Here is a 26,303-nt window from a genome sequence, read left to right as displayed (position 1 = left end):
TTTTCTGTACATACTTATACTTCCCTAAAGTTTTCAAAATGCGAACCAACCAAACAGCCGCGGCTACCAAGCCCACTCCCACCTATGCAGCCCCACCCCCAACCACGACAGCATTTCCAAACGGGGGTCCTCTGCTGGGGGAGGAAGACGAGGGGCCACAGAGCGGTCCTGACCTGCGCTCCCACCTACAGGGAGGCACCGTTCCCACTTACAAGGTACCTCTCGGACCCGGGGCGAGAGCAAAGTTGCCGAAAACGCCTTTATCCCCGCGTGCCCAGGGATGGAGACCGTCTCCCGACCACCCGGGGTGTTTCCATTCGAGGTGTGTGGGAGGCTGAGGGCGCCGGGGGTCGCCCCGCGAGGCAGGGTGCGGGCTCCGCGCGGCAGGGCGCGGAGGGCGAGTCTGCGGGTCCCGGGCGCGGGGGGCGGGGCACGGGGCGCGGGCGGAGGGGCGGGGCGCGGGCGGCGGGGGGCGGGCCGGGCCGCGGAGTCCAGCCCCCCCATAGGCGGGGCCTCCCGCCGGGCTCCTCCCGCCGCCCACCTGCCCCGCCCCGCCTCCGGCCGCCGAGGGTCCCGCGGCTGCGGCGCTCCGGCCTGTCCCCCGGCACCCGACTGGCGCCCGTCCCCCGCCGCCGTCGCCCGCCCAGCCGGCCGGCCCGCGGCGCCCCCCGCCCCACCCGCGTCCCCGGCCGCTCGGCGCTTCCTCCATGGGTGAGTGCGGGGGGCCCCCGGCCGGCCCCGCGGAGCAGGCCTGCCGGTCGGGCTGCCTCCGCGCCGGCTCGAGGAGGGGCGCGGGCGGGGGGCGCCGCTGCCGGCGGGCCGGCGGGCCGGCGGGGCGGGCGCGGGGAGCCGTGGGGAGCCGTGGGGAGCCAGAGCGCGCTCCTTACCCCGCTCTGGGGAAGGCCCGCTCAAGGTGGGAGGTGGACGCCGGGGTCGAAATCGGCGCGGTGGGGGTCCAAACTCTGCCCCCATGTTGGGGCCCGCTTCAGCAGCACCCCTTTCCCTAGCCCTGCAGGCTGGCTGGGGCGGGCAGCCTCTCTGCCCCTTCCCTGCCCCCCTCCGCTGCTGCGCCCCAGCCCCTGGGAAGAGGGGCAGCTAGGAGGGGGCCAAATTCCTGGTCAAAGATGGACCATGGGGAAAGGGGACACCCCGGCCCTTTGAGGAGGAGTGCGTCCACAGAGGCTGAGATGTGGAGGGCAGGGGTGAGAAGGGATCTCGGACCGGCAGCCCTACGGGGATCCCCCAGGAAGTCTGGAGCCCCGCAAGGTCACTGAGCTACCCCCGCCCCCCACTAGTGGGACAGAGGGAGGGAGCCGCTTATTTCTAAAGACGTTTTCTCCCCGTGGAATCTGGATAATTTCCCTGGGGAACTGCAACAAGAAAAGGACTCTGCAAACAGATTCCCGTGCAGATAAGTTGGCATTTAAAAGAGAAAGGGACACTGACCTCCTTTGAAGGGAGGATTGAGGAGACCGGTCCACCCATCCTCTAGTCTGGAGGCCACGGGGGGGGGGGGGCGGGGGGGGGGCAGGGCCGCCTGGGTGCCCCCGGCCTGGGGCGCAGCTTCCCTGGGCCCCACCCGACAGATAACCACTGCTTCTCTCCTCTGCAGACGACCAGAGCCTGGCGGAGGAGAGAGGACTGCGCTGTCAGAACCCAGACTGCATGGACAAGGGGCGTGCGGCCAAGGTAGGGAGGCTGGAGGGCCTGGGTTGCCGGGAGCAGAGGGGACAGCGCTCTGACCCTCTCTCTCTCCAGGCATGGATACCCACAGGGCGCTGGCAAAGGTGCAGCTGGCCCAGCCACGGTGTCCTCTGCGTTCACGTGTGGGTAGGGCCCTGGTTTAGGAGGCAGAGGGCCTGCCCTTGGCTCAGAAACAGCAAAATGGAGGGGCCTTCTGCTAGCCAGGGGAGCAGGGGTGCCCCAGAGCCCTTTCCTGCCCTGCAGTCCTTGCAGCCATGCTGAGGCGATGGGAGCTGTGGCCCCGTGTCAGGGAAAGGAAGCTGAGACCCAGGAAGGGAAGGGCCGCCCCCAGCCGGAGGTTTCGCTCCAGTGCTCGGTTGGCACCCTCCCTACAGCACTGGGCCACTAGTCAGGCCTGGGCATGGATTGGGGACACTTAGGGTAGTGGGTGAGAGTGACTGTGCTGTGGAATGACAAAGGGAAGAAGGAAAACCGGTCCTGAAGAGCCAGGACTCGGGAGCCGGGAGCAGGGCAGAAGGAGAGTGAGGATGATCAATATTGCTGGGCGATTCTACCCATAACGCGCCAGGCTCGATGCCCCGTGCTCTCTGTCCCTATGTGCTGCTGGTGGTAGCTCTGCTGGGAAGGCCTGGGTGCCCCGGTTTCCAGAAGAAGAGACCAAGGTTCAGAGAGGTCCTGTGACTTGGCTGAGGCCCCACAGCTCATGAGAGACCAAGCCAGGGCTTGAACCCAAGTTTGGCCTCTTCCAGCATGCATTTGAGTGACCACGATGAAAACCTTCAGCACTTACTGGGTCCGGCCTGGGAGCGGAGGGCCCCCTGTCTCCTTCTGGCCTTCGGAGGTGCGTCCTGTCATTATTCTTCTTTACAGACGAAGAAACTGAGGCTCAGGGAGCTAGTGGCTTACCCAAGGACACATGGCTGGGATGTGGTGGAGCTGGGATTGGAACCCAGAGCCCAGATCTGTGTCATGGCAGAGCCTGTGTTCCGAACCGCCCTGTAGCTCAGCTCTGCCAGCTGCAGGAAATTAAAAATGCCACCCTCCCACCGCCCAGCTCCCCCTACCTCCCCCCTCTGCCCAGACACATGCTCATACATTCTGTACAGGAAGACCAGGTTAGAAGGAACATGGAGGACTGTTCTGGGGGCGGGGACAGGAGGGGGAGGCTTTCAGTTGCCGTGGTCACCAGGCGAGGGGGTGGCTGTGATGTCAGACACAACGTGCTGGCTCGGCTGGTGCCTGGCACTGGGGCTCTGGTGTTGGCTGGTTGCCTCTCTCCCAGATGGGGGCTCCTGGCAACACACCGGCCTCAGCAGCCCCCAAAGTACATCCTACCAGGGGCCCTTCCTGCAGGCAGCTGCTCCTGCGCCAGGCGCCCAAGCTGCCACAGACAGGGGCAAGGATGGGAGGTGCCTGGCTGTGCAGAGGGGAGGCCTCCAAGTGGCGACCAGGTCTCAGCAAGTGTGGGCCTCCCATGGCCTCTAGGTCCTAGCTCCAGCCCAGCCCTGGCCTGCCTGGAACTCAGCGTGGCTGACATTGGCCAGAGGGTCATGCAGCCTGCAGGGGGAGAGTCCCGAGTCCTGTCCCCAGGGGGACCCCTGTTAGGACCAGTGGCGCAGACTCACTTTGGGGACAGGGATGCTGAGTGATCAGAGGCTTGGGGGCCCAGTGAGGGCAGACGTCTTGGAGAAGGTGGCCTCCAGTGGAGGACAAAATAGAGAGAGGCCGAGCAGCAGACAGGACTGGCCCAGGAAGGGGGGGCTGCCGCAGACACAGGAGAGGGCGGGAAATACGGGGCAGGGGGCCTGTCTTGTAAGGGGTCAAGTTGGCTGGAGCAGACAGTGAGAAGAGAGAGGGCGACTGACATCCTGCTTCGGTGAGGAAGAGGAGCAAAGACTGTCCTTGATGGTGAGAATCACCACCACTGACCAATCAGGCTTGTGCACTAGGTGGGGCATTAGGCCCTCCTGCTTGTCTCCCTGAGCCCACAGAGACCTCAGGAGGAAAGCCTTATTCTCCCTCGACTCGATGAAAATGGGCCCGGAGAGGAGAGACCTCGCCCACCTTGCGCAGCCTGATGAGCAGAGCTGGGTCTGGAGGGGAATCCAGAGCCTCGTTCTCGCTCCTCCCCAGCCGAGGCTCAGAAGGCTAGCAGGATATGACTAGCTTTGTAAAGGAGATGACGTCATTTGTGCGTTCACCGAACGCATCTGCTATGCCAGGCCCCGTTCTAGGCCCAGGGCCTCCAGGAGCCGACATCCTAGCTCCGCTGGGAGGAGGGGAGAAGTCAGGACGTGGGTTTGCCCAACTGGTCCCCAGGCTTTGTGTTAGCCTCTCATGGGTGCTGGGGTTCCCCCCACCCCTGGAGTTCGTTCCGGGAGACAGGCTCCTGGAGGAGGCTGCTGGCGTCCGAGGAATGCCAGGGGTAGGAAGGTGAGTGAGCAGGGAGGCATGCTGGGGTGCTAAGGAGGGAGCCGGGCCAGGGGATGGCAGGGGGAGGCAGAACTGGACTGGGAGCACCCTAAGGTCAGAGCTTCGGAGACCACAGGAGAGAAGTTGTATCCCTGCCCCTCCTCAGGTTGAAGGTGTGGAGAGTAGCCCACCCCTGTGAACTCGGGGGCCAAAGCCCACTCCTTCCCAGCTGTGCAGCACCGGGCAAATCACGACTCGTCTCTGACCTCAGTTTCTTCATCGAAAGCTGAGGCTTCTCGGGTTGCGGGAAGGATGAACACGCCGTGCTTCGCGTGGAGTGAGGAATGATGGAGATGTTCAGGAGAACGCTGGCCGTTCACGTACCCTGGAGGGGAAGAGAAACCCCTCAGCTGAGACTGTGCCCTCCTCCCCTTCCTGAGACCTGAGGGCTCCCCGGGTTCCATCCCAGACCCCACCTAGCCCCACCCCGCATGGCAAAGGTTCATGGTGCGTCTGGTTCTGTTCCCAGGGCGGGTGGAGCTTGGAGTCTCGGAAAGGAGGGAGATGAAAGAAGTATTATCTTCCTCCCTTGTGGAGGGCCAGGCGGTGACAGTGGGTACCCAGCCCTCCTGCAGAGAGATCACAGGACAGATGGGGTCTTGGCTTCCCAGCTACTGGAGGGGCCCCCTTGAGGCAGGTGCTCTGGTCACAGTCTGTGCAGGGCACCGCAGGGCGCCAGGGGACCTGGAGGAGGGCTGACACAGGCCCAAGGGACACTGGCACGTGACACTGGAGGGAACTGGTTTATCCTGGAGATGGGAGCCTCAGGGTATCATCCTAAAAGGGAACGATCCTGGCAGCCGCCCTTCATTCCTGCGCCCCGCAGGAAATGTTCTTGTCCTCACACCCACCCTCTGCAGTAGGGACCACCCCATCTCCCCGTCTCCACCTTCCTGACAGGACACCACGAAGAAGGGAGTTAAATGACTTGCCACGGTCAGGCCGGGACTCACACCAGATCTGTCTGTCCCCAGAGCCTCCCTGTTTCTAAGGATCCGTCAGGAAGAAAGGGAGGTGAATTTTTCCGCCGGGCTCCAAGGGTCCTGGCAGCGGGGAGGCTCACCCCAGTGTACAGGCTGTGATCACCCCATTCCTTTTTAAGGTAAATTTAAAATTCTCACTCAGATTTGGTGTTTGTGAGCACTCCATTCTAGAGGTATTCAAGCAGAGACAGTGGAGTTCCCTTCCAGCTTCACAGTAGGCTGTGCGGTGGCAGGGATGAGTCAGGAGGAGGGGTGCTAGGGAGGGGCGGCCAAATGAAGACCAGTGGACAGAGGAAGGGGTGGATCTGGGATCCTTGTGGGGAAAGAATGGGCAGGATGTGGTGAATAATGGGAGAGGGAGTCACCTATTCTCCCGGGCAAGGCTTTGGGGGTGAGAGGTGGGAGGCCAGGGTGTCCTTGAGAGTGGCCAGAGTCTGGGGATTTCTGGGGGTGACTTTCAGACGCTGGTCAGCTGTAGACAGGTGGCAGTCCAGTCTGCAGCTTGGGGGAGTGGCCGGACCAGAGAAGCAAGGAGGAACTCCTGGGCTTTGGTGAATTCATTCCTGGGGGGAGCAGCTGAGGGCATGGGGTGCCTGGCCCCGGAGGCAAGGACAGAGGGACCCCCACATGGGCTATAGCCAAGATGAGCTGTCCTGGAGTGGACCCAGCCCCAGGGAGGTCAGCACTGCCAAAGAGGGCAGCGCCTGCCAGGAGGGAGAACCGGCAGCCCCCAGGCCCGGGCCTGGCGAGGGGCATCTAGATTTGGGAAAATGCAGGTGGGCCTGAGCCCCAGATCAGCCCCAGATCAGCCCCAGGCCCTAGGGGCCATGCCCGCTCCACCCACCTCACCCCGCGGTCATAATTAGGGAAGGCGAAGGCGGGAGGTGTGCTTGGGGCCGGCTGCCTGACTCCTCCAGCGAGCCGCTTGTGTCCCGTGCACTCCCCGCACCCTCTGTGCAGAGGGCAGAGTTACTCTGAACTTGGGCGGCCGGCAGAGCGAGAACCGGGGAGCGCCGAACGGCGGAGCGGCCCCGTTTGCAGCCCTGCCGGGCCTGCGCCAGGGGGAAAGAGGGGCGCCGAGATAGGCGGGGCCGTGGCTCCGGCGCCAGGGTCATTAAGGCCTGGGGACTTCGAACTTTCCGCACGCCTGGAAAGGGCCAGCGCCCTCGGGGCCAGTGACAGTCCCTACCCCCCGGCCCCTAGATGACCCCCAAGCGCCAGCCGCCCTTCCTGCCGCCCCCAGGGCCGCGGGCTCCAGCGCCCGCCCTCCCCCGGCTCCCAGCGCCCCCCCCCCTCGCCCGCCGGGCGCTCCGATGGTACGTCCCGGCCCGCCCAGGTGGTAGCGCCCGCGCCGGCCTACCGTAATTCCCCTACGTCCCGCGCCCCACGCCGGTGCTGCGCCGACTGAGCCCGCCCCGCGGCTCGGGTGCCCCCGGCTCCGCGCGGGCTCCCCCATTCCCTCCCCGCACCCAGGCTTTGGCAGCCTTGGCCAGAGCCCCGGCCACAGGGGAGGAGACCCATGTCCCTAAGGTGAGTCTCACGGGGTAGCTGGGGACGAGACGGGGCTGGGATCGGGCCGGCTGTGGGTCTGGGCTCCAAAACCGGCCCCTTATTAGTGGACAGAACCGGGAGTAGAGGGTCCCACGCAGTCCTAGGGCTGCGCGGGGGGAGGGGGGTAATCGATGGGCTCCAGTGGCTCTGCCTCCATTTACTTGAGGGTGGAATGGGCTCAAGCTCCCGTCCCCGCCCCTGGGACTCTAGGGTGGGGTTGGCTCGGCGCTGTGGCCGTGAGGAGCTTTATAGGGCCCCAGCCCCGGTGCGAGGATTGTTGGCAGGGCGAGAAGATTTCGGAGGGGCCTCGGCGCGGGGTGCTGGGAGGGTTCCGCGACCCTGCGGGAGCTGGGCGTCGGGGAGTTGGTCCCAGGCGGAAAGTCATCTCGAAGCCGGCAGGGGGCGCGCGAGCCTGAGCGTCGGGAGGCCTGGCCTGGTCAGGACCCGCTTGGGGGAGGGGAGAGGGAGAGGACCCAAGAACCTGGAGAGGCCCTGGCTGGCCTTGATCAAAGACGCGGAAATGGAGGCAGAGGGGGCCCTGGGTCCTACAAATTCCGAAGGAACCTTCCCCAGGTTTGCGGGGCTCTAGGAGGATTTTACTATTTTCTGTCCCTTGGCCAGGGTCCAGGCACACATTAGGGCCCAGGGGCCATCCCTAGGTAGAATATTCTAGAGAACTGCCCAATGCCCTCTTTGCACAGGTGGATGAGGGCGGGGGTAGGTGGAGCCCAGAAGCAGGTCTTCCGAAGCCCAGGCCTTCGCCTCCTCCCTCAGGCCCTCCCAAGGAGCCTTCTTGTTCACTAGAGAGAGAGGTCAGGAGAAGGCACTGGCTTCAGGCCTAGGATCTTGGACTCCAGGATCTGGCACATTTGTGCTGGGACAGGGCGTGAGGTGAAGTCCACTGACCACAGCCTCTACCTCCCTCCTTAGCGCTGGGTCCCAGCTGGACCGCTCCCTGGGATAATGGGGCTGGTAAGGGCCTTACTGACTTCTGGGGCCTGTATAGTTAGCCTGGCCCGCAGAGAGGTTCTCTACACCCCTGCCATCTGCTCAGCACAGGGCAGGGCCTTAAAGCAGGCTCTGCCTCCAGGTGGGCCCCAGAATCCAAGGGAGTGAGGCCCAGGCCTGGGGGGAAGGGAGGGGTTGGTGGGCTGTTTGGAACTAGGAGAGCCTCCTGGCAGAGCTAGCCCCACCCTGGCCAGCCTGCTCAAACCTGCAGCCTCCGCCCCTGGATTTCCAAGGTGCCACATGGGGCCTTGGGGGCCAGTCAGCTCCCAGGGGAGCTTAGCCCGGGATCAGGAGCTTCTGGGCAGTCCTGTCCCTCTAGCCAAGACTCTCCATCCAAGCTGGTCAGTTATGAGCAGAGCATGAGCTGGACCCAGACCTATGGTCGCTCCTGGACTAGGAATTCCTCTGTCCCACCAAAGACCAGGCCGATCCCCAACCTGTTGTGGGGCTCGACTCCCACCATCCTCTGCTTTGCTGGGGTTGGGGAGATGGTGCTGGGGGGAATGAAAGGGGGCTCCTGCCTTGGAGACTCCATTATTCATCAGCCCAGCATCTGGTTTCTGGGTATCAGTTTCAACAAGCCAGCCCTGACTCATGAGCCTGGAGCTGGGGCTGGGCTGAAGAGGGGCCCCCTCCCCAGGGAGACAGGGGCTGGGACCTCTTTGTCCTGCGCATGGGCTATTTCAGCTCCCTCCCACAGAGGGGGTGGGGACCCAGGAGATTGCTGAGGCCTCCCCCTACCCCGGATTGCTGAGGCCTCCCCCTACCGCGCTGCAAGGGCTGGGGGCTCCTTTCTTGCCTTTGCTCTGCAGTCCTTGACCCTGCACTCTTGGCCCTGGGGCATTAGGGCCCTGGTCCTCAAAGGAGCAGCCCTCTGCCTTGCCTGGAGGGTGCTTCAGCAGCGGCATGACTTGGGGAAGGCCTGGGCCTGGTCACTTGGGTGACCTCTGGTGCCCCAAACCCCTGGCACAGGCCTGGCACTCAGCTGTCAGTGCTGTGGGGCCATGAGGACAGAGATCTGTGGTAGCAACTGTGCTGGCCAGGCCGTCAGGCCCAAGGTCACGGATGCTAGGAGGCAGAAGAGAACCTGTGGTTAGATGGTTAGGACGGCTTCGTTGACCATCAGCAGCAGGAAGGGACATCCAGGCCGAGACCTTCCCTGCCCCCATGGCCCACTCTGGCATGAAGACCCTTCCTCTGCCTTCCTCCGTCTTTTCTCATCTAGTCTCACTGAGCGCCTGCCATGGGCCAGACCTATTCTCAGTGTGAACGATGAGTGTGGCCCAGACAGCTAAGGCCCCTGACCTCTGGAGAGGACATTCTAGCACGGAGGAGTGATAATCGAGAAGTGACCAAAGAAGTAAAACAAGTTCAGGTAGTTTTGGATGCTTAGGAGGAAATAATTCTTTAGAGGATTGAGAACGAGGGATGCAGGGGCTACTCATTCTGAGAGGAGGTACAGGCCTCACTGACGAGGTGGCATTGAAGTGGGGGGTCTGGTGCCAGCCGTTACAAGATCGGGGGTCAGAGAAGGCCAAGGTACAGGCGCTGAGCTTGGTGAGTCGCAGCCGTGGAGACAAGGCCAGCTTGGAGACCACTGCAAGGGACCTTGCAGGGGGCAGGTGGGAGCCAGGCATGGTAGGATTTTATTCTAAGCCATTGGAGAGTTTTCAGTGGGGAGTGACATGATCAGGTTTTAGTGTTCAGAAGATTTGCCTGTGGTGTGGACAGGGACGGCTTGGGCTTTGGGAGTGGAGGCGGCCCTTGAAACCGGCGGGCTGGAGTGAAACGCTTGCTGCCTACAGAGACCGCGCCTGGGTTCCCCACCGTACCAGAAGGAGAAGGAGCTGTCTAGGGGTTGGGCGGGGGTGGGGGTGGGGGTCTGATGATATCATCCCCACCCCCACCCCCGCCCCAGCCTCACAGGTACTGAGAGGGGGTCAGAAGTCTGGGTTTCAGTCCTGCCTGTGGCCTTTTACGTCCCTTTGCCCCCAGCAGTGAGTGGGGATAGTAGCGCCTGCCCCCACCTCTTGGGAATGAGTGGAAAAACTCGTTGACAAACTATAGTGGGGACCCCACCCTCACCTTACCCCACCCTACAGCGGGGACACCCATTCCCTAATCCTCCCCTCTCAGGTTTCCATGAGTGCGGCCCCCCCCCCCCCCCGGGGGGTGGGGCAGGCGGTAGGGACCCAGCCTGGAGCTGCTAAGATTCGCAATCTGGGAGAAAGCCCAGTTGGGCTTCGGGGTTTTCCTGAGGCTCCTTCTCACTCAACTCCGGGGGCTCCCAAAGGACTACCCTCTCCGCCCTTTCCACCAACACGCCTGCCTATCGCCCGCTGCCTCATCCTGTCGTCCCCGGTGGCCGGGCGCCCCCCCGTTCCTGGGCACCACCGCAGGGCAGTAGGAGCAGGGTGTCGCAGGCCCAGGACTCAGGACTGCGGGCGGGCGCTCGGGTGGCCCTCAGGAGGGCCTCTGAGCTCCGGAGGGGCGGTCCGCACAGCTGGAGGTCAGAGCAGAGACAGGCGTCCCTGGGACAGGACACAGAGCGGGGTCGAGGACACGGGTGGGATGTGCCCCAGGCCTGCCCCCCCTCCTTATGCCGCAGCGTTCGGGAGCTCCTCTGGGTGAGGGAGTGGGGCGGGGGGCCGGGACCTGAGGCTCAGAGGAGGGGTCTCCGGGACTGCAGGGAGGGGTCTTTGCGCCCCAGACGTTGGCGTTGGGGGTGGGGAGGAGGGCAGGGCAGGGCCCGGCGCCCGCGGGGCTGGGCTGGGGTCTGGGCTTCGCAGTGGAGGCGGGGGACAGCGAGGGGTTGCGGGGAGCGCCCCGGGGGCGGGGCTGGGGGCGCCGCGGAGCCGCCCCGGCGTGGCGCAGGCGGGCGGGGACCAGGCAGGCGGGGGCCCCGGGGTCCCGGCGCGCTCGGCCCCGGGGGCGGGCGCGGCCGCACAATGGCAGGAAGCGGAGCCCCGCGCTTTGTCCGGCGGGCGGCGCAGACCGCCGCTTCCTCCGGCCGCCATGGGGACGGGCCCCGGCGTCTCCGGGCGCCGCGCGGCCTCCAGGCCGGGCCCCGAGCTGCCCTGCCGGGCGGGGGGTCACGCCCGCGACGGTGAAGGCCAGGTACGGGGCGCCGGGGCGCGGGGCGGGGGGTCGTGCGGCTGCCCGCCCCACGGGATGCTTCCCCACCCCACGCCGAGGGGCCCAGGCGGCGGCGGGGCCGGCCAGCGCTGAGCCTTTTGTGTCTGGGGCTGCGTCCGGACACACCTGCGGGTCCCAGGCCCTGCGCTGGAGCCCCCCCCCCCCCTTCCCTTCCTCTGTCCGGGCCCTGCCCACAGCCCACTGCTCCCGCCTCTGGCCCCAGCCCTAGTGTGTGTGGGGAATTCTGACTTCTGGTCAGAATTCTGACCCCATCCCCATTGGGGGGCAGCCTTGACCATGCTCCCGGAAGGGCCCCTTCTGTTATTTGTAAAGTTGGGGTCCATCTTCTGCCTTTGGAGGTCCTGAGTGATCTGGCCTGTTGGTCCAGGGGGCTCTTCTCTTTGGGTTGAGCCCTGGGAACCCCCCCCCCCCCAAGCCCCTCCCCCATGGGCAGAGGTGCTGCTGCCCTCAGAGGGCAGCCAAGGTGGAGAGTAGGCACCTTGGTCTGAGAGAAGGTCCAAGAGTCTGGCTTTGGGAAAGGACTGCCCTGCTTTAGACCCTGGTTCCTGAAGGGAGCTGTGGAGACCCCGCCGTCTGGGGATGGAGGTATGAGAAGGGGTGGGGACGAGACTCAGGAGCAAGAGGGCTGTGCCCAGCCCAGCCTGAGCTCCCAGGTAGGCTTGTGATTCTTGGGGTGGGGGTTCCTGGAAGTTTATTGTCAACAGATCTGTTGAGTTAAGTGAAGAAACACCTACCTGGTTCAGATCCGGCTCCTCCCCTCACATGTCCTGCTGTCCCTGAGTGCAGGGGCTGCTGGGAGGCTGGGAGCAGAGGCCGTCAGCCACAGGCGGGCACAGGCTCCCATCATCACCACCATCAGTAGTAGCGATGGTAACAATATTATGTTAGTAGTAATAGGAGCTGTGGTGAGACTCCCCAGCGCCCGCCGGAGTGGCTGTCAGGAGTGAATTCTCGTGTGAAAATCGGTGGTCTATATATTAGATTGGTTTAAAGATAGGCTTGTGGCAGGGAACCAGGGACTTGGGCTGGAAGGTCCCAGAGGCCCACTGCGGGACCCTTCCAACCTAGCATGGGTCCTGGCATGTCACCCCCTACTGTGCGACTAGGGCCTGGGTGACCTGAAGGTCAGCAGCCCCACTGTTCTGTTCCAAGTCTGGTACCAGCAAAATGAAGCTGTCAGGGAAATCACTAGAGGCCTGGAAGTGGGGGGGTACCTGTGCCAGGCTGCCTGCAAGGCTGGGGGACGGCTGTCTAGCTGGCAGACTGGGGCTTCTGCGAAGAAGGGGCTGAAGTGGGGTTGACGCTTTCCCTAGATTCATTGTCAAGAGGAGAAGCTTGCAGCTTTTGGAGGGGGGGTTCCAGAAGCCGCACAGCCAGTGCTCACTCTGTCCGCAGCGCCCCAGGGACGCACGGTGCGGGCAGGCAGAGCTGTGGCTGAGGATAGCAGTTTTCATGCTCTTTTGGAGTAGATTAAATGAGAATAGAAACAATGGCTCTGGCTGAAGGGCACAACTCACAGGCTGCCCAAAGCCCCAGGAACACACTGGAAGACCATTTGAGGAGGATGTGGCAGTGGGGGGGGCACCTGGCGCTCAGGCTGCCATCAGGAATCTGGGCCATCGTGTCCACAGCCACCTGCCCAGGGCCCAGTCAGTCCCCTGCTTGTTGTCATTTCCGTGCCCATGGTTTTGGGGGTTTGGATTTTTATGTTTCGGTCTAATGGATGATTGAGGGGCCACAGGAGCCAAACAGTGAGCCTCAAACTATGCTTGCTTCCCTCTGATCTCTATAGCCGCTGCCCCCTCTCCCCAGGCTGCCCCGGGGCCAGCCTCCCCTGCTCCTGTCTCCCTTCTCAGCTACGCATTACCGTGCTGGGTATCTAGGAGCTGGAGCTTCACGGCACTGGCTTCGGGTCCCGGCTCCACTGGCTGGGGACCTTCAACAAGTTACTTGAAAACCTCCCGAGTCTCACTTTCCTCTTCTGTAAGATAGGGGCTGTCACAGCTTCTACCTTCTGGGGCGAGGGGCCTTTAGCCCAGCCCCCAGGCACATGGTGATCAGGTCGTAAGTGTAGATCAGACTTTTCAGCCCCTTCTTCTCGCTTGGACTCCTTCCTCTGCTGTCTCGAGGCCGTCTGTCCTCATTCTGCCACCTTGGAAATCTCTGATCGGGTTCTCCCCAGCCCAGAGCCCTCCCACGACCCTCCATCGCCCTACTTACTGAATTAAGCAAGTATTCTCTGAGCAGCGAGGACTGGAGATAGGGCAGTGAGTGGGGCAGACTGACATCGCAGTCCTCGGGGCCGGCGAGGTGTGGAGGGAGCAGAGAGAGACAGGCAGGCTGCTCCCTGGCAGACAGTGATTTTAGAGTAAAGGTCTGTCACTTCCGTGTCCGGGGAAGAGCATTCCAGGCCGAGGGAGCAGCAGATGTGGGGCTTCCGAAGCACAGGGGCACGACGGGGGTGGCGGGTGGCGCGGAGCGAGCCTGGATGGCAGGACAGGGCACGAGGCCCCCACGGTCACCGCACAGGACTCTGGCTTTTCCTGCAGGGAGACGGGAAGCCGCCGAGGGGGCGGAGGGGCTGCTTGGGCAGCTCGTGGCGAGCAAATGATTGAGGGCAAGGGTGGAAACAGGGAGACCAGTGATGAGGTCATTGTTGTGGGTGGGGTGAGCGGTGACCCTGATGGAGACCAGGGGGCAGCAGTGGGCCAGGGGGCGTGGGCGGCTGGAAGGGAGGGCCGCCAGCATTCTGGCCCAGGCTGAGGTGTGACAGAGATCAGAGTGACCCCAAGGATTTTGGCCTAATGGATCTGTTTCCCCGGGGGCCGCCATAACACGGAGCACCCCCCGGGTGGGCGGAAGCTGAGCCTCACACAGAGACCCACACAATGTAGCGGCGGCGTCATCATCTGCCCGTGTGTCCTTGTCTCTCCCTCCTCATCTGGTAGGGACCCTGCTCGGAGGGTTGTTAGAGCCCAGCATGACCTCGTCTTCACTGCTCACATCTGCCGGGACCCTATTTCCAAATAAAGCCATCCTCTGAAGTCCTGGCCGTGAGGACTTGACCCGTCTTTCTGGGGGGCTGCTGCTCAGCCCCATGCCCCCCCAAAGCAGGAAGTGGACAAGGGGGTGCTGAGAGCTGCGGGGGGACAGCAGAGCGTGGGGCTTGGGGAACCACGGAGGACGAGATGGTGGGAGAGACCCCCCCGTGCCAAGGGCTGCGTCCCATGGGTGGACTTAGAAGCGCGCGGCGGCTGGGGGCCCAGAGGAGGGAGTTGGGGATGGACGGGGAAACGAGGGGAGAGGGTCTGAGAGAGAAGAGAAGATTTTCTAAGGTGGAAAAATCTTCTTTGCAACCATTGTAGTCCTGTTCGGTTTAGGTGGACATCACCAGTGGGTGTGAGGACCCTGGAGTGGCTGGGGCTCTGGTATCTCAGAGTACCCCCCACGGGCTACTTACTCATCCCAAAGAGAAAAAGGATCTTTACACAGTACAGGGGGTTCCCGGGTGACCCGGCAGCCGGCTGCATGGAGGGGGTTGCTGTCCACTCTCTCATGTCCCTGCCCAGATGCTCGGCCTGAAACCACCTGAGGTCTTCCGGAAGGATCCCCACGGAGGGGCTTTCTGCCAGACCACTGGCTTGAATGCTTCAAAAGTATCGATGTCCTGAAAGAAAACAACAGACACATGTGGAAAACTCGTCCTTGAGGGAATAAACAGACGCGGCTGAGAGTGTGTGTGAATCTTGAACAGGCTCCTGTGTGGGAAAACACATCCGTAAAGGCCGTGGTTCAGACAGATGGGCGGATGCAAACTTAGACCACGGACCGGGTCATATATCCGTGATCAGTTTCCCGACCGTGACAGTTGTACTGGGGTTTTGTAGGAGAATGGCCGTGCTCTTCCACACCTGGGGAGGGGGGAACGGGAGGGGAGCACAGCGCGACAAATGCTCACGACTGGGGAAGCTAGAGGGGCGTGTGGAGGTCACTGTGTCGTTCTTACAATTCTCTGTAAGTCTGAAATACTTAAAAATGGAAAGTCAGGGAAGACACGTTAATGAGTACTGGGAGGGAAAACGGGGAAGTGGTCAGGATGGAGACCTGTTTCATGGGGTCTCACTGAAAGGGTCTTCACTGAAAGGCGGAGAACAGGGCCTGTGAGCCAAAGGATAGGGAGCCTGAGGGTGTAGGGGAGGGAGGGCGCCGCGCAGCTCCACACCCGGCAGCTGGGCGGCTCTCCCTGGCGGGCCGCTGGATTGGAGCAGGGTGAAGCCCCCCCACAGTGTGGGGCAGGTGGGTGGACCTGGTGGGGAATAAGGAGAGTGGGAAGCAGAGTGAGCTGGAGGTGAGCTGTGGGGCCAGAGGGCAGAGGACGAGGCATGGCAGTCCTCCCCAGGGATGGGGGAGAACATAGGGTGACAGAGTAAATACGGTAAATACCCGGAGGGGGTGGGGGGGAAGCACTGCCTTAGCACCGGATGCCAGTGCCTTTCTGGACTCCAGCATCGCCCCCTTCACCCCATGCGAGGTTGCATGCAGGGGCCAGGCACCTCACAGAACTTAGGGCAGAGGGGCTGGTGGTGGGGGGCGGACGGGAAGGGCTTTGCCGGTTCTGACACAGAGCTGGCCGAAGCAGATGTCACCCCTGAGCATTTTGGGGTGCCCTTCCTTCCTGAACCCCAGGAAGAGGCCCTGGTAGCAACGGCCTCGTGGTTCCTCCCTGGAAGTTTCCCCTCCACACTTTGTTCTTCGAGGGCAGGGATCTGCTTTTCCCGGCGGATTCCTCACAGTGGACACATAGTGGGGCTGGGGGACTGTCCACAGAGTGAATTAAGGAGCACGAGGCCCCCCTTGCGGAATGGATGGCTGAGAAACGAGCAGCCTTGGGAGTGACCAGGAGCCTGGGCCTGTGGCCTGCAGTGGTCCGGGCCGCCGCGGTGCCCGCTGCCGCTGTGCCCGCTGCCGCTGTGCCCGCTGGGGGCCCTTCCTGCCACCATCCCCCCTTCCCCAAAAGGTATGCCACCACGCTGAGTGCCAGCAGCTGCACCGCCGGGGACCCCTCAACCTCTGTGAGGCCTGTGACAGCAAGTTCCACAGCATCATGCATTATGATGGGCACGTCCGCTTTGACCTGCCCCCGCAAGGTGAGCGTGGGGAGGGGCCCCAGCCTGTCCCTTCGAGTTCTCAGAGCAGCAGCAAACTCCCTGTCTAGGGCATGGCGTCTTGGTAACTGTCAGCGTGGCAACAGGGCCGTCACAAGGACTGGAGCTGTGACCGAAAACAGTGAAACCCAAGAATGTTACGTCCCCTTTTGTGCTCCCAGTGTTTTAATAAGAGAAGTCCGGGGACAGTGCCCCATCACAAGAGCAGGCTTGTCTCTATCAGGTTGTGGGTCTGCAGGTTGTGGGTCTCCAGGAGTTCCTCCTCCAGCTTGCCCCCGGGCCGTCCTGGAAGAGTCTCCTTTCTTCTTGTCCTTAGGGCTGGGGACTGCGAGCAGAGTGGTGGAGGGTGGGGCTGGCAGGTCACGGGAATAAGAAACCCCTCCTGCTGCGTAGGGACCTGGCCCGAGCCCTGCTGGCCACCGGCTGCCTGGCCAAAAATGCCAGACCTGTCTCCCCTTATAGCAGGTCAGAGGGATGAAAAGACTCTCTGCCGAGCCCCCGGGACCTTGGGTGTCGTCACGGTGGTAGGGAGAGGAGGCCCCGGGGAACAGCTGTAGATGTCAGTCCCTTCCTGCAACAATCCCAGAGGCAGGATTTCCTCATCCCTATTTTATCCTATTTTATAGAAGGGTAAACTGAGGGGCGCCTGGGTGGCTCAGTGGGTTAAGCCGCTGCCTTCGGCTCAGGTCATGATCTCGGGGTCCTGGGATCGAGTCCCACATCAGGCTCTCTGCTCAGCAGGGAGCCTGCTTCCTCCTCTCTCTCTCTGCCTGCCTCTCTGCCTACTTGTGATCTCTCTCTGTCGAATAAATAAATAAAAAATCTTTAAAAAAAAAAAAAAAAAAAAAAAAAAAAAAAAAGAAGGGTAAACTGAGGCCACAGGTGGGTTTGTACTGAAGGCGGGGCATCGCCTGGGGTGTCATCCCTGTGTCTTTTTGAGTCTAGCAATGGAGAGATAAGAAGCAATGACAGAGCCCCTTCCCGTCCTCACAGACCTGCAGGGCGCTCGCTCCTCCGGGGAAGGGGGAGCCCAGGGCTGGTAGCGGGATGAAAACGGGGCCAGAGAGGGAGGAGGCATGACCTTTCCTCTCACTTTACTCCAAAGGCTCTGTCCTGGCCCGGAATGTGTCTACCCGGTCATGCCCCCCGCGCACCAGCCCTGCGGTGGACTTGGAGGAGGAAGAGGAAAGCTCTGTGGACGGCAAAGGGTAGGTGGGCAGAGCAGACACTCTGATCTAAGATCCAAGACCAGAGGCTTCCGAAGGCCTGACTGGAGACCCCTCCCTGCCACCATGGACGCCCTGATTCCTGGAGGAGGCTGTCCAGCCTGGGCCCGCCTCCAGCTCCAGGGCTAGGACTCAGCGGGACTGGGTACCACTGGGTGTGGCTCCTGTGTTTGGCCACAAGAGGGCGTACAGGCCCTGTGGGCCTTGGGCTGCCTGAGCACACCTGAGTTATCTGTCACCCCTGGGGTGAGCAAGGAGTGCCTGGCCAGCTAGGGCCCATTCACATCCCACCTTGGTGAGGGCCTGGCCATGCCCTCTGACCTCTGCCCCCTGTTCTGCAGTGACCGGAAGAGCACAGGCCTGAAACTCTCCAAGAAGGCAAGAAGGAGACACACAGATGTAAGGAGTCCCCAGGCTGTCAAGGGGGCTTCTGCCAGCCCCTGCCCTTCCTGGGCCCATCCCTTTCCATCCCCAAGGCTGGGCTTGTCTGCTCTGACCTCCAGGACCGGGGATGGGGTCTGGAGTGAGTAGGTCCTCCTCCCCCACCACTGTGCCCTGCAGCCCAGTACTGCCCACCTTAGCCAGGAGCCAGATGCTACAGGAACTCCTCCCTTGGGCGAGAGGGATACAGGGGACCTCCCTGGGACCAAGGCAGGCTGGGGAGATCCTTGCATTCACTCCCATGCTGGGGTTTCCATCCTGGACCCTGGGAGGAGGTTCAGAGACAAGGGGCACCGAAGTGAAGAGACCCGTGCCCTTTCAGGACCCAAGCAAGGAGTGCTTCACCCTGAAATTTGACCTGAATGTGGACATTGAGACAGAGATCGTTCCAGCCATGAAGAAGAAGTCGCTGGGGTAGGGCTTGGTGGGGCCAAGGCAGAGGGAGTGGGGCGGGGGAGGGTAGGTATGGCTTCGCAAAGGCCTAATGGTGTATGTGTGTGTGTGGTGGCCTGTGAGTGAGCAGGTCTCCCACCTCTGGGCAGAGCCCCCTGTGTATCCCAACACATGTGCGCGTGGCCCAGTTCCTGGATATGGCCCGGCATGTGACAGCATCTGCCCTGGTGTGCAGACCCGCAAGTGTGAGGGCGTGGGCATGCTGGCTTGTGTGGAGACACTTGGAGGAGTGTGTGACCCTCTGTTGGCAGTTGTGTGCGTGTGTGTGTGTGTGTGTGTGTGCGTGCATGCACACCTGTATGTCTTGGTGCCTCTGTATGATCCTGTGGGTGTCTCCCTTCATCATCGGTAAGGTGGGGTGGAGCTGGAGCTGTGCCCAGGGTAGGGGGTCCTTCTGCCTGCCCCCTAACCCGTACCCCTCCCATCCTGAGGCAGGGAGGTGCTGCTGCCGGTGTTTGAAAGGAAGGGCGTAGCCCTGGGTAAAGTGGATATCTACCTGGACCAGTCCAACACACCCCTGTCCCTCACCTTTGAGGCCTACCGGTTCGGGGGACACTACCTGCGGGTCAAAGGTGAGTGGTGACCCTGGCAGGCAGGGTGGCTGGGCCCAGGCTGGGGCCCCCTGGAGACGGCTGCTTCTTCCCAGGCTCAGATTCCCACTGGCCACGGCCCTGAGCAGGCTCATTACCATACAGGTGTCTCTGCCGGGCCCGGGCTCTAGGTGGGGGGGGGGCGGGGCCCCAGGCGAGGGCAGCCAGGTCTTGGTTTGGATCCTCAGGAGAGAGAGGTCCGTGGTCCCCTTCACCACTGGGGCTGAGGATCTCTCCTTCCCCCCCGATGCTGCCCCAGCCAAGCCAGGGGACGAGGGGAAGGTGGAGCAGGGAGTGAAGGACTCCAAGTCCCTGAGTCTGCCGGTCCTGCGGCCGGCCAGGGCCGGGACCCCCTTCTTGGAGCGTGCGGACCCCCAGAGCCGCCGGGAGAGCCTGGACATCCTGGTGAGGCACTGTGTCAGGACTGGGGGTGGGGAGCGGCTTAGCGGGGGGTCACCTGGGCCCCTCACCCCTCTCTTGGGTTTTAATTTCCCCCTCTGGAAGACGAGGCTGGCTCTGAGGACAGGGGACCCCAAGATAATGGGTCTTGTCTTTGAGTGTCTGCTGGTGCCCCAGAGTGTGTGTGTGTGTTGTGGATCCGCTTGGGGCTGTGCTTATACGTGCATGAAATATGCATGTGACTGTGTGTGCTTAGGGCTGCGGGGGGTGGCCCAGGTGCGTTTGTGCCTGGCTTTTCCAGCCCCAGAGCAGGTACGGATCTCAGAAGAGGTGGCCTCCCGGGGTGGGCGGTGTGCAGAAACCCTCCCACATCTCAAGCTTGCCGGAGGTCTAGGGAACCCGCTGTGGGGCGGGACTGTGGGGGCCGGGGTGGGCCTGGCCTTGATCCCCCTCCCTGGCCAGGCCCCTGGGCGCCGCCGAAAGAACATGTCAGAGTTCCTGGGGGAGACGAGCATCCCTGGCCAGGAGGCCCCCGCGCCTTCCAGCTGCTCTCTGCCCAGTGGCAGCAGTGGTGGTGGTGACAGCTGGAAGAACAGGGCTGCCAGTCGCTTCAGTGGCTTCTTCAGCTCAGGCCCCAGCACCAGCACCTTTGGCCGGGTAGGTGGTCCCAGGGGCCCGGCGCGGGGCAGCTGGCTGGCCCTGTCCCCTGCCCCCAACCATGGGTGTCCTTCCAGGAGGTGGACAAGATGGAGCAGCTGGAGGGCAAACTGCACGCGTATGGCCTCTTTGGGCTGCCCCGGCTGGCCCGGCGGCTGCGCTTCGACCACGACTCGTGGGAGGATGAGGAGGAAGAGGAGGAAGAGGAGGACCACGCCTGCCTACAGCTGGAGGACAGCTGGCGGGAGCTCATTGACGGGCATGAGGTTGGTACCGCCGCAGTGACAGGACTTTCTGTGGGGCAGCCCTGCCAGGCTGCTGACATCATTGACTCACCGTGGGGAAACCGAGGCAAGGAAAGCGCAGCGCCACTTGGCTGACTCAGTGGGAGAGGAGGGCCCAGAACTCGGGGGACCTCCATGTTCCCGCCGGGAAAAGGACGCGGCCTGCAAGGTTGCGTGTCTCCTCCCTGGACCTCTTGGCCGACCCGCTGCCCTTCCTGCAGAAGCTGACGCGGAGGCAGTGCCACCAGCAGGAGGCGGTGTGGGAGCTCCTGCACACGGAGGCCTCCTACATTAAGAAACTGCGGGTGATCACCAACGTGAGTGTGGGACCACACCTGGCCCAGAGCCAGCCTTCCCTCCTGCCCCAGCCCCGTAGCCTCCCACGGGGGGCCCTTGAGCAGAGTTAGGGGCTTTGCAGAAGGAACATGGGAAGGAGAGGGAAAAGGGCTGCTCCCCAGGGAGGAGGAGACGAGTCCCCACAGGCCAGGCACCTGCAGGGGACTTTGGGCAAGTGTGTGGCATCGGCTGGGTGGACACTGGGCACATTGACTCAGTGATTATTCCCGAGCACTTGCTGTGTACGAGCTGTCCAGCAGCCACGCCCTGGACCCCTGGACGTGGAGATGGAGAAAGAGAGAGAGAGAGTGTGTGTGTGTGTGTGTGTGTGTGTGAGTGAGTGTACTTCAGCCAGGGGAGCGCACCTATCCTGAGCTTGGGGTTCATGGAAAACGTCCTCGTTAAAACTCGGAGGCTGAGTCAGGGCAGAGAGGGAGGAAAGAGCTCCAGGTGTGACTGCAAGGCCCGGTCTCCCAGAGATGTCCCTGCAGGTGGGGGCGGGGCACGCTCACCCCCAGCTGGGCTGTGGAGGCTGGGCCTTTTCTGATGGGGTGAACCGGCTCTGTCCCGGGCCGCTTCAGGGTTTCCTGGGAGGGGGAAGGGGTACAGGGGAGTCTGAGTCTGGGTGGGGCGTCGGGACCGGGACGCCCCCCAGCTACCTCGCTCCCTGCCCCCACAGCTGTTCCTCTGCTGCCTCCTGAACCTGCAAGAGTCGGGGCTGCTGTGCGAGGTGAGGCGAGGCCTGGGCCCGGGTGCCCATGGAAGGGGCGGGGCTGGGGCGGGGCTTGTCGTCGGGGCGGGGCCGAGCGCACCTCCCGCCCCGCTCAGGTGGAGGCCGAGCGCCTGTTCAGCAACATCCCCGAGATCGCGCGGCTGCACCGCGGACTGTGGGCCAGCGTGATGGCGCCGGTGCTGGAGAAGGCGCGGCGCACGCGGGCGCTGCTGCAGCCCGGGGACTTCCTCAGAGGCTTCAAGATGGTACGGGCCGGGCCGGACCCCGGCGGGGGCACTGCGTCAGGGCCGGAGCGCCAATCCGGTCTGCCCATCACCCCAGCCCCTCCCCCCCACCCACCAGTGGCCCCAGAGGACCCCTAGTGTTCCGGGACAAAGAACTCCGAGTCGGTCGCCGGGTTTGAACCCCACCAGGCCACCCGCCTTTCCTCCCTGGGGAGGGCGGTCACTTCCGCGGAAGTTGGGTGTGGACACTGGGGTGATAACACTTGCCACACCTTGAGGTGGTCCCGAAAGTGCCTGAAGAGGGGCTGGCGCAGGGCCTGGCCGCGGAGAGCGCGCGGTGACCGGGCCTGTTCCGCCCCGGGCCAGTTCGGCTCCCTGTTCAAGCCCTACGTCCGGTACTGCCTGGAGGAGGAGGGCTGCATGGAGTACATGCGCGGCCTGCTGCGCGACAACGACCTCTTCCGGGCCTATGTCACGGTGAGCGCAGGTGGGGGGGAGGGGGCGCAGGACGGTGGGCGGGACCGGGGCGGGGCCAGGAGCACGGGGGCGGAGCTTACCTGAGGCCCGCCCGCGCCGCAGTGGGCCGAGAAGCACCCGCAGTGCCAGCGGCTGAAGCTGAGCGACATGCTGGCCAAGCCCCACCAGCGCCTCACCAAGTACCCGCTGCTGCTCAAGTCGGTGCTGAGGAGGACGGACGAGCCGCGCGCCAAGGAGGCCGTCGTCACCATGGTAACCGGGGCGGCGGGCGGGTCCCCCCTCTGCCGCTCGGGGCCCTCCCCAGACCTGACCCCGGCGTCGCCCGCTGCGCAGATCGACTCCGCCGAGCGCTTCATCCACCACGTGAACGCGTGCATGCGGCAGCGGCAGGAGCGACAGCGGCTGGCGGCCGTGGTGAGCCGCATCGACGCCTACGAGGTGGTGGAGGGCAGCAACGACGAGGTGGACAAGGTGGGGGACCCCTGGCCCTGCTGGAACGGAGGGAGGCCAGACTGGCAGCCCGGGGCTGTGCTGGGAATCTCGCTTGAGGATGCCGGGGCGAGAGCGGGCGTCGGACCCTGACCTGTCTACACCCCCACCCCCCACCCATCACCAGCTCCTGAAGGAGTTTCTGCACCTCGACCTGACAGCACCCATCCCTGGCGCCTCCCCTGAGGAGACGCGACAGCTGCTGCTGGAGGGGAGCCTGCGGATGAAGGAGGGGAAGGACGGCAAGGTGACTGGGTCCCTCCACCCGCAGGGCCCCTTCCGCACCTCCTGCTCTGTGGGTTTGGACCACCCTTTCGTGGGAACCTTCTGGGCCCTAGTTAATGGTTCTTCGCTGCTGTGTCAGTTGGGGCAGCAGTTCAAGAAGGAATGGCTTTGTGGTCACTTGAGGGCTCAATGATCTCCTGTAGTGTATTCTGTACAGGTGTGGCGGCATGGGCACAGCCGGTGGGGCGCTGGGCTTGCCCCCCTGCTGGTGCCATAAGGGTTCTTGGTTGGGGGGGGTGCGTTCCAAGAGCAGGTCACGAACAGCCCAGAGCGTGGCTTCTGAGCTACTAATCCCAGGTGCATAACCCAGAGCCTGCAAATTGTGGTTTTAAAGATTTATTTATTTATTTGAGAGAGAGTAAAAGAGTGCATGCAAGCAGGGAGAGAGGGAGAGGGCGAGACACAGACTCCCCACTGAGAGCGGAGCCCGGTGGGGGACTGATCTCAGGACCCCGAGGTCATGACCTCAGCTGCAACCAAGAGTTGGATGCTTAACCAGCTGAGCCACCCAGGAACCCCCAAATTGTGGTTTTCAAAATCACAGATCATAAATTCCCTTTTTCTCTTTAATGTGAACTTTTTACTGAAATAAATTATATCTGTATAGCTCCATGAAAGAATAAAATCTTGCTCTCTTTATTTTAGTTTTTTAGAAGACTTTATTTATTTATTTGAGAGAAAGAGAGAGCATGAGTGGTGGAGGGGCAGAGGGAAAAGCAGACTCCGCACTGAGTAGGGAGCCTGATGTGGGGCTGGATCCCGGGACCCCGACATCGTGACCTGAGCCGAAGGCAGACGCTGAACTGACTAAGCTACCCAGGCGCCCCTCTTTTCATTTTAATTTTATTCTCAGGGTCATGGGAGGCAGGGAGCAGGGAAGGTGTTTGACAAAATCTGAGTGCCCCCAGCGACATCACCAAAGTGCAGTAAGGAAGGGCTGGTGCAGGACCCAGCCCAAGAGAGGGTGTCCCAGCAGACAGGCTGCGGTCGCAGGACCCTGGCCCTGATCCCCGGCCTTGCCCGCTCCCCTCGCTGCCCCCACCCCTGCAGATGGACGTGTACTGCTTCCTCTTTACGGACCTTCTCTTGGTGACCAAGGCAGTGAAGAAGGCTGAGAGGACCAAGGTCATCCGCCCCCCACTGCTGGTGGACAAGATTGTGTGCCGAGAGCTACGAGACCCTGGTGAGGAGCCCGGCCTATCGCAGGCCAGGAGCTGGCGGGCAGGGGCTCTGGGTCCTCGCCGATGCTGATTTGAGCGCCTCCTCACCAGGCTCTTTTCTGCTCATCTATCTGAACGAGTTCCACAGTGCCGTGGGCGCCTACACGTTCCAGGCCAGCGGCCAGGCTCTGTGCCGTGGCTGGGTGGACGCCATTTACAACGCCCAGGTGGGGACCGGGTGGTGGGTGTACGGGTGCAGGGGGGCGCGGGCAGGGTGTCGGGGGGCGGGGGGACGGCTGTTCACAACCCCCGCCCCCACCTGCAGAACCAGCTGCAGCAGCTGCGTGCCCAGGAGCACCCAGGCAGCCAGCAGCACCTGCAGAGCCTGGAGGAGGATGAGCAGGAGGAGGAAGACGACGAGGAAGAGGAGGAGGAGGAAGGCGGGGAGAGTAGCACCTCTGCTGCCAGCTCCCCCACCATCCTGCGCAAAAGCAGCAACAGTCTCAACTCCCAGCACTGGTATGCGCCCCCCAGCCCCTGCCAGCAGAGCAGACCCGGCCCCAAGGCACCTGACCCTGCACAGGGCCCAGGCACGGCCCCTTCCTCCGAATGGTTCCGTGTGGGGGAGAGGGCTGTGCCACCCACCTGAGTCCAGGTGGGCTTGGCAAAGGGTTTTTAGTTGGAGTGCCAACTCTGATGGTCTGGTGTTAGCCGGGCGGAGAGCCAAGCCAAGGGTTCTCGAACTGTGTCCGACCAGAAGGAGTCTTGTGGTGGTGCCAGGTGCCATTCCCGGGGTCCGCGTTACGGGTGTAGGAGTTGGGAGATCCGGCTGGTGGCCACACGCTTGCTCTGGAGAGGCCAGAGGCTGTAGACCTGTGGGTGCCCAAGCAGGGGCTGTACCAGGCCACCCGGGCAGCTGGCCTGAGCATCTCCTCCTGGCTCCGCAGTGCTTCCGATGGCTCCACCGAGACCCTGGCCATGGTTGTGGTGGAGCCTGGGGAGACGCCATCCTCTCCGGAGTTCGAGGGCGGCCCCTTCAGCTCCCAGTCGGACGAGACCTCCCTGAGCACCACGGCCTCCTCTGTCACGCCCACCAGCGAGCTGCTGCCCCTGGGCCCCGTGGATGGCCGCTCCTGCTCCATGGACTCCGCCTACGGCACCCTCTCCCCAACCTCCCTGCAAGACTTTGCGGCCCCCACCCCTGCGGGGGAGCCAGTGCCCCGGCCCCCAGAATTGCCACAAGCCCCCTCACCTCCACCCTCACCCCGCCTCCGCCGCCGCACACCCGTTCAGCTGCTGCCCCGTCTGCCCCACCTGCTCAAGTCCAAATCTGAGGCCAGCCTCCTCCAGCTGCTGTCAGGGGCCACCACGTGCAGAGCACCCTCCTCGCCTAGCCGCAGTCTGTCAGAACTCTGCTTGGCCGTCACAGTCCCCGGCACGAGGACTCAGGGTTTCCCTCGGGAAGCTGGGTCCAGCTGGGCTCGCCGGGGGACACAAAACCCTGGCTGTGGCTCTGAGCCATCAGAGCTGGAGGGCAGAACCAGCTGCCTGGTGGGGGAGCCTGAAAGACCCGCCAGGAGAAGCAAAGAACTGCCCAGGGTCCAGCCCGAGCCCCCCCCAGGGATCTCTGCCCAGCACCGGAAGCTGACGCTCGCCCAGCTCTACCGAATCAGGACCACCCTGCTGCTTAACTCGACGCTTACTGCCTCGTGAGTGGCCTGGGGTCGAAGGCTGGTGGCCCCGTGTGCTGGCAGTGGGGGGCACTGAGCCTCAGGAATGGGTAGGGGCACTCTTAAAGCTGGGAGCAGGTGGCATTAGGGGATGGGGATGGGAGCCTGCTCCAGAGCCTACACGATGGTATCTGCAGAGGGCAGTGGGGAAGGGGCCTAAGAGTTCCAGTGGGGCAGGAGGGCGGCCAGGGCCCCTCCGAGGGGCATCAACCAGAGAAGGACTATCTTTCCCTTCCCCTCTCTTGCAGGGAGGTCTGAGCAGAGGGAGGCCCCCAAGGGAGCCCCTGACCGAGCGACAGCAGACAGCGTGCCTACTGGGGCATCCCGCCCCCAGCTCTGGCTGCTGCCTGTGCCCGCAGCAGCCAGACTGCCGGGCAGGACCCCCGATTTGCACTTTGCCGAACTGGATGGAAGTGGAGGAGCGTTGAGCTGAGTGCCAGGCCCAGGCTGCAGTACTTCCTCAGGACCCCCAACAAGGCCACCTTCACTAACCTGTCCACCCCCCCACCACCAAGTCCTCCCCAACCCCACAGAGTCCCTTGCTCGCTGCTCCTGGATCACCCACTCCAGTCTTCTGGGCTGGGCTCCGGGGTGGCCCTTCCCCTCCAGCCTCATCTGGCCCCAACTGGGATGTTTGTTCCCCTGGTCTGGCCTTCCTCCCTCCCAGTCCCACAGGCCACCCCAGGCTTGGGTTCGGCGCTGTGTAAGTTTCCATATTTATTGAGCTTTTGATTCTTTTATAAAGACTTGTATGTACTACTGGAAGGAGTCCTTTGGTTT

At 63.1% G+C, this 26,303-nt stretch overlaps 1 protein-coding gene across 8 annotated transcripts; it reads left to right on the top strand.

Moving 5' to 3' along the window:
- The first annotated feature begins 561 nt into the window (after positions 1-561).
- On the top strand, positions 562-26,282 carry PLEKHG5 (pleckstrin homology and RhoGEF domain containing G5). Of its 8 annotated transcripts, XM_059135129.1 has the most exons (22): positions 563-711; positions 1,613-1,689; positions 15,892-16,021; positions 17,145-17,247; positions 17,607-17,664; positions 18,029-18,120; positions 18,595-18,731; positions 19,009-19,154; positions 19,611-19,805; positions 19,883-20,071; positions 20,311-20,406; positions 21,105-21,155; positions 21,254-21,403; positions 21,749-21,859; positions 21,962-22,111; positions 22,193-22,330; positions 22,476-22,595; positions 23,684-23,816; positions 23,905-24,020; positions 24,119-24,312; positions 24,741-25,502; positions 25,772-26,282. In XM_059135129.1, exons 1-22 carry the CDS (start codon positions 708-710, stop codon positions 25,779-25,781), a joined length of 3,162 nt encoding a protein of 1,053 aa, XP_058991112.1. In that variant the 5' UTR covers positions 563-707; the 3' UTR covers positions 25,782-26,282. The 8 variants fall into 8 exon arrangements, with proteins under 8 accessions (XP_058991118.1, XP_058991112.1, XP_058991115.1 ...); XM_059135135.1 differs by lacking the exon at positions 25,772-26,282 and having other exon boundaries at positions 562-711; positions 24,741-25,506; XM_059135132.1 differs by lacking the exons at positions 563-711; positions 1,613-1,689 and adding an exon at positions 5,152-5,278.
- Positions 26,283-26,303: the final 21 nt, after the last annotated feature.

This window comes from Mustela lutreola, chromosome 10 (assembly GCF_030435805.1).
Source record: "Mustela lutreola isolate mMusLut2 chromosome 10, mMusLut2.pri, whole genome shotgun sequence".
Taxonomy (NCBI): Eukaryota; Metazoa; Chordata; class Mammalia; order Carnivora; family Mustelidae; genus Mustela; species Mustela lutreola.
The sequence above is the reverse complement of the archived record's forward strand: the minus strand, read 5'-3'. Positions and strand labels throughout refer to the sequence as shown.

Excerpts from the sequence above, each read along its gene's own strand:
- PLEKHG5 (XM_059135127.1), top strand. The coding sequence starts at position 10,734 with ATGGGGACGGGCCCCGGCGTCTCCGGGCGCCGCGCGGCCTCCAGGCCG. Across the intron at positions 21,156-21,253 it reads AGTCGGGGCTGCTGTGCGAG|GTGGAGGCCGAGCGCCTGTT; the intron begins GTGAGGCGAGGC and ends CGCCCCGCTCAG. Across the intron at positions 21,860-21,961 it reads TCTTCCGGGCCTATGTCACG|TGGGCCGAGAAGCACCCGCA; the intron begins GTGAGCGCAGGT and ends CCCGCGCCGCAG.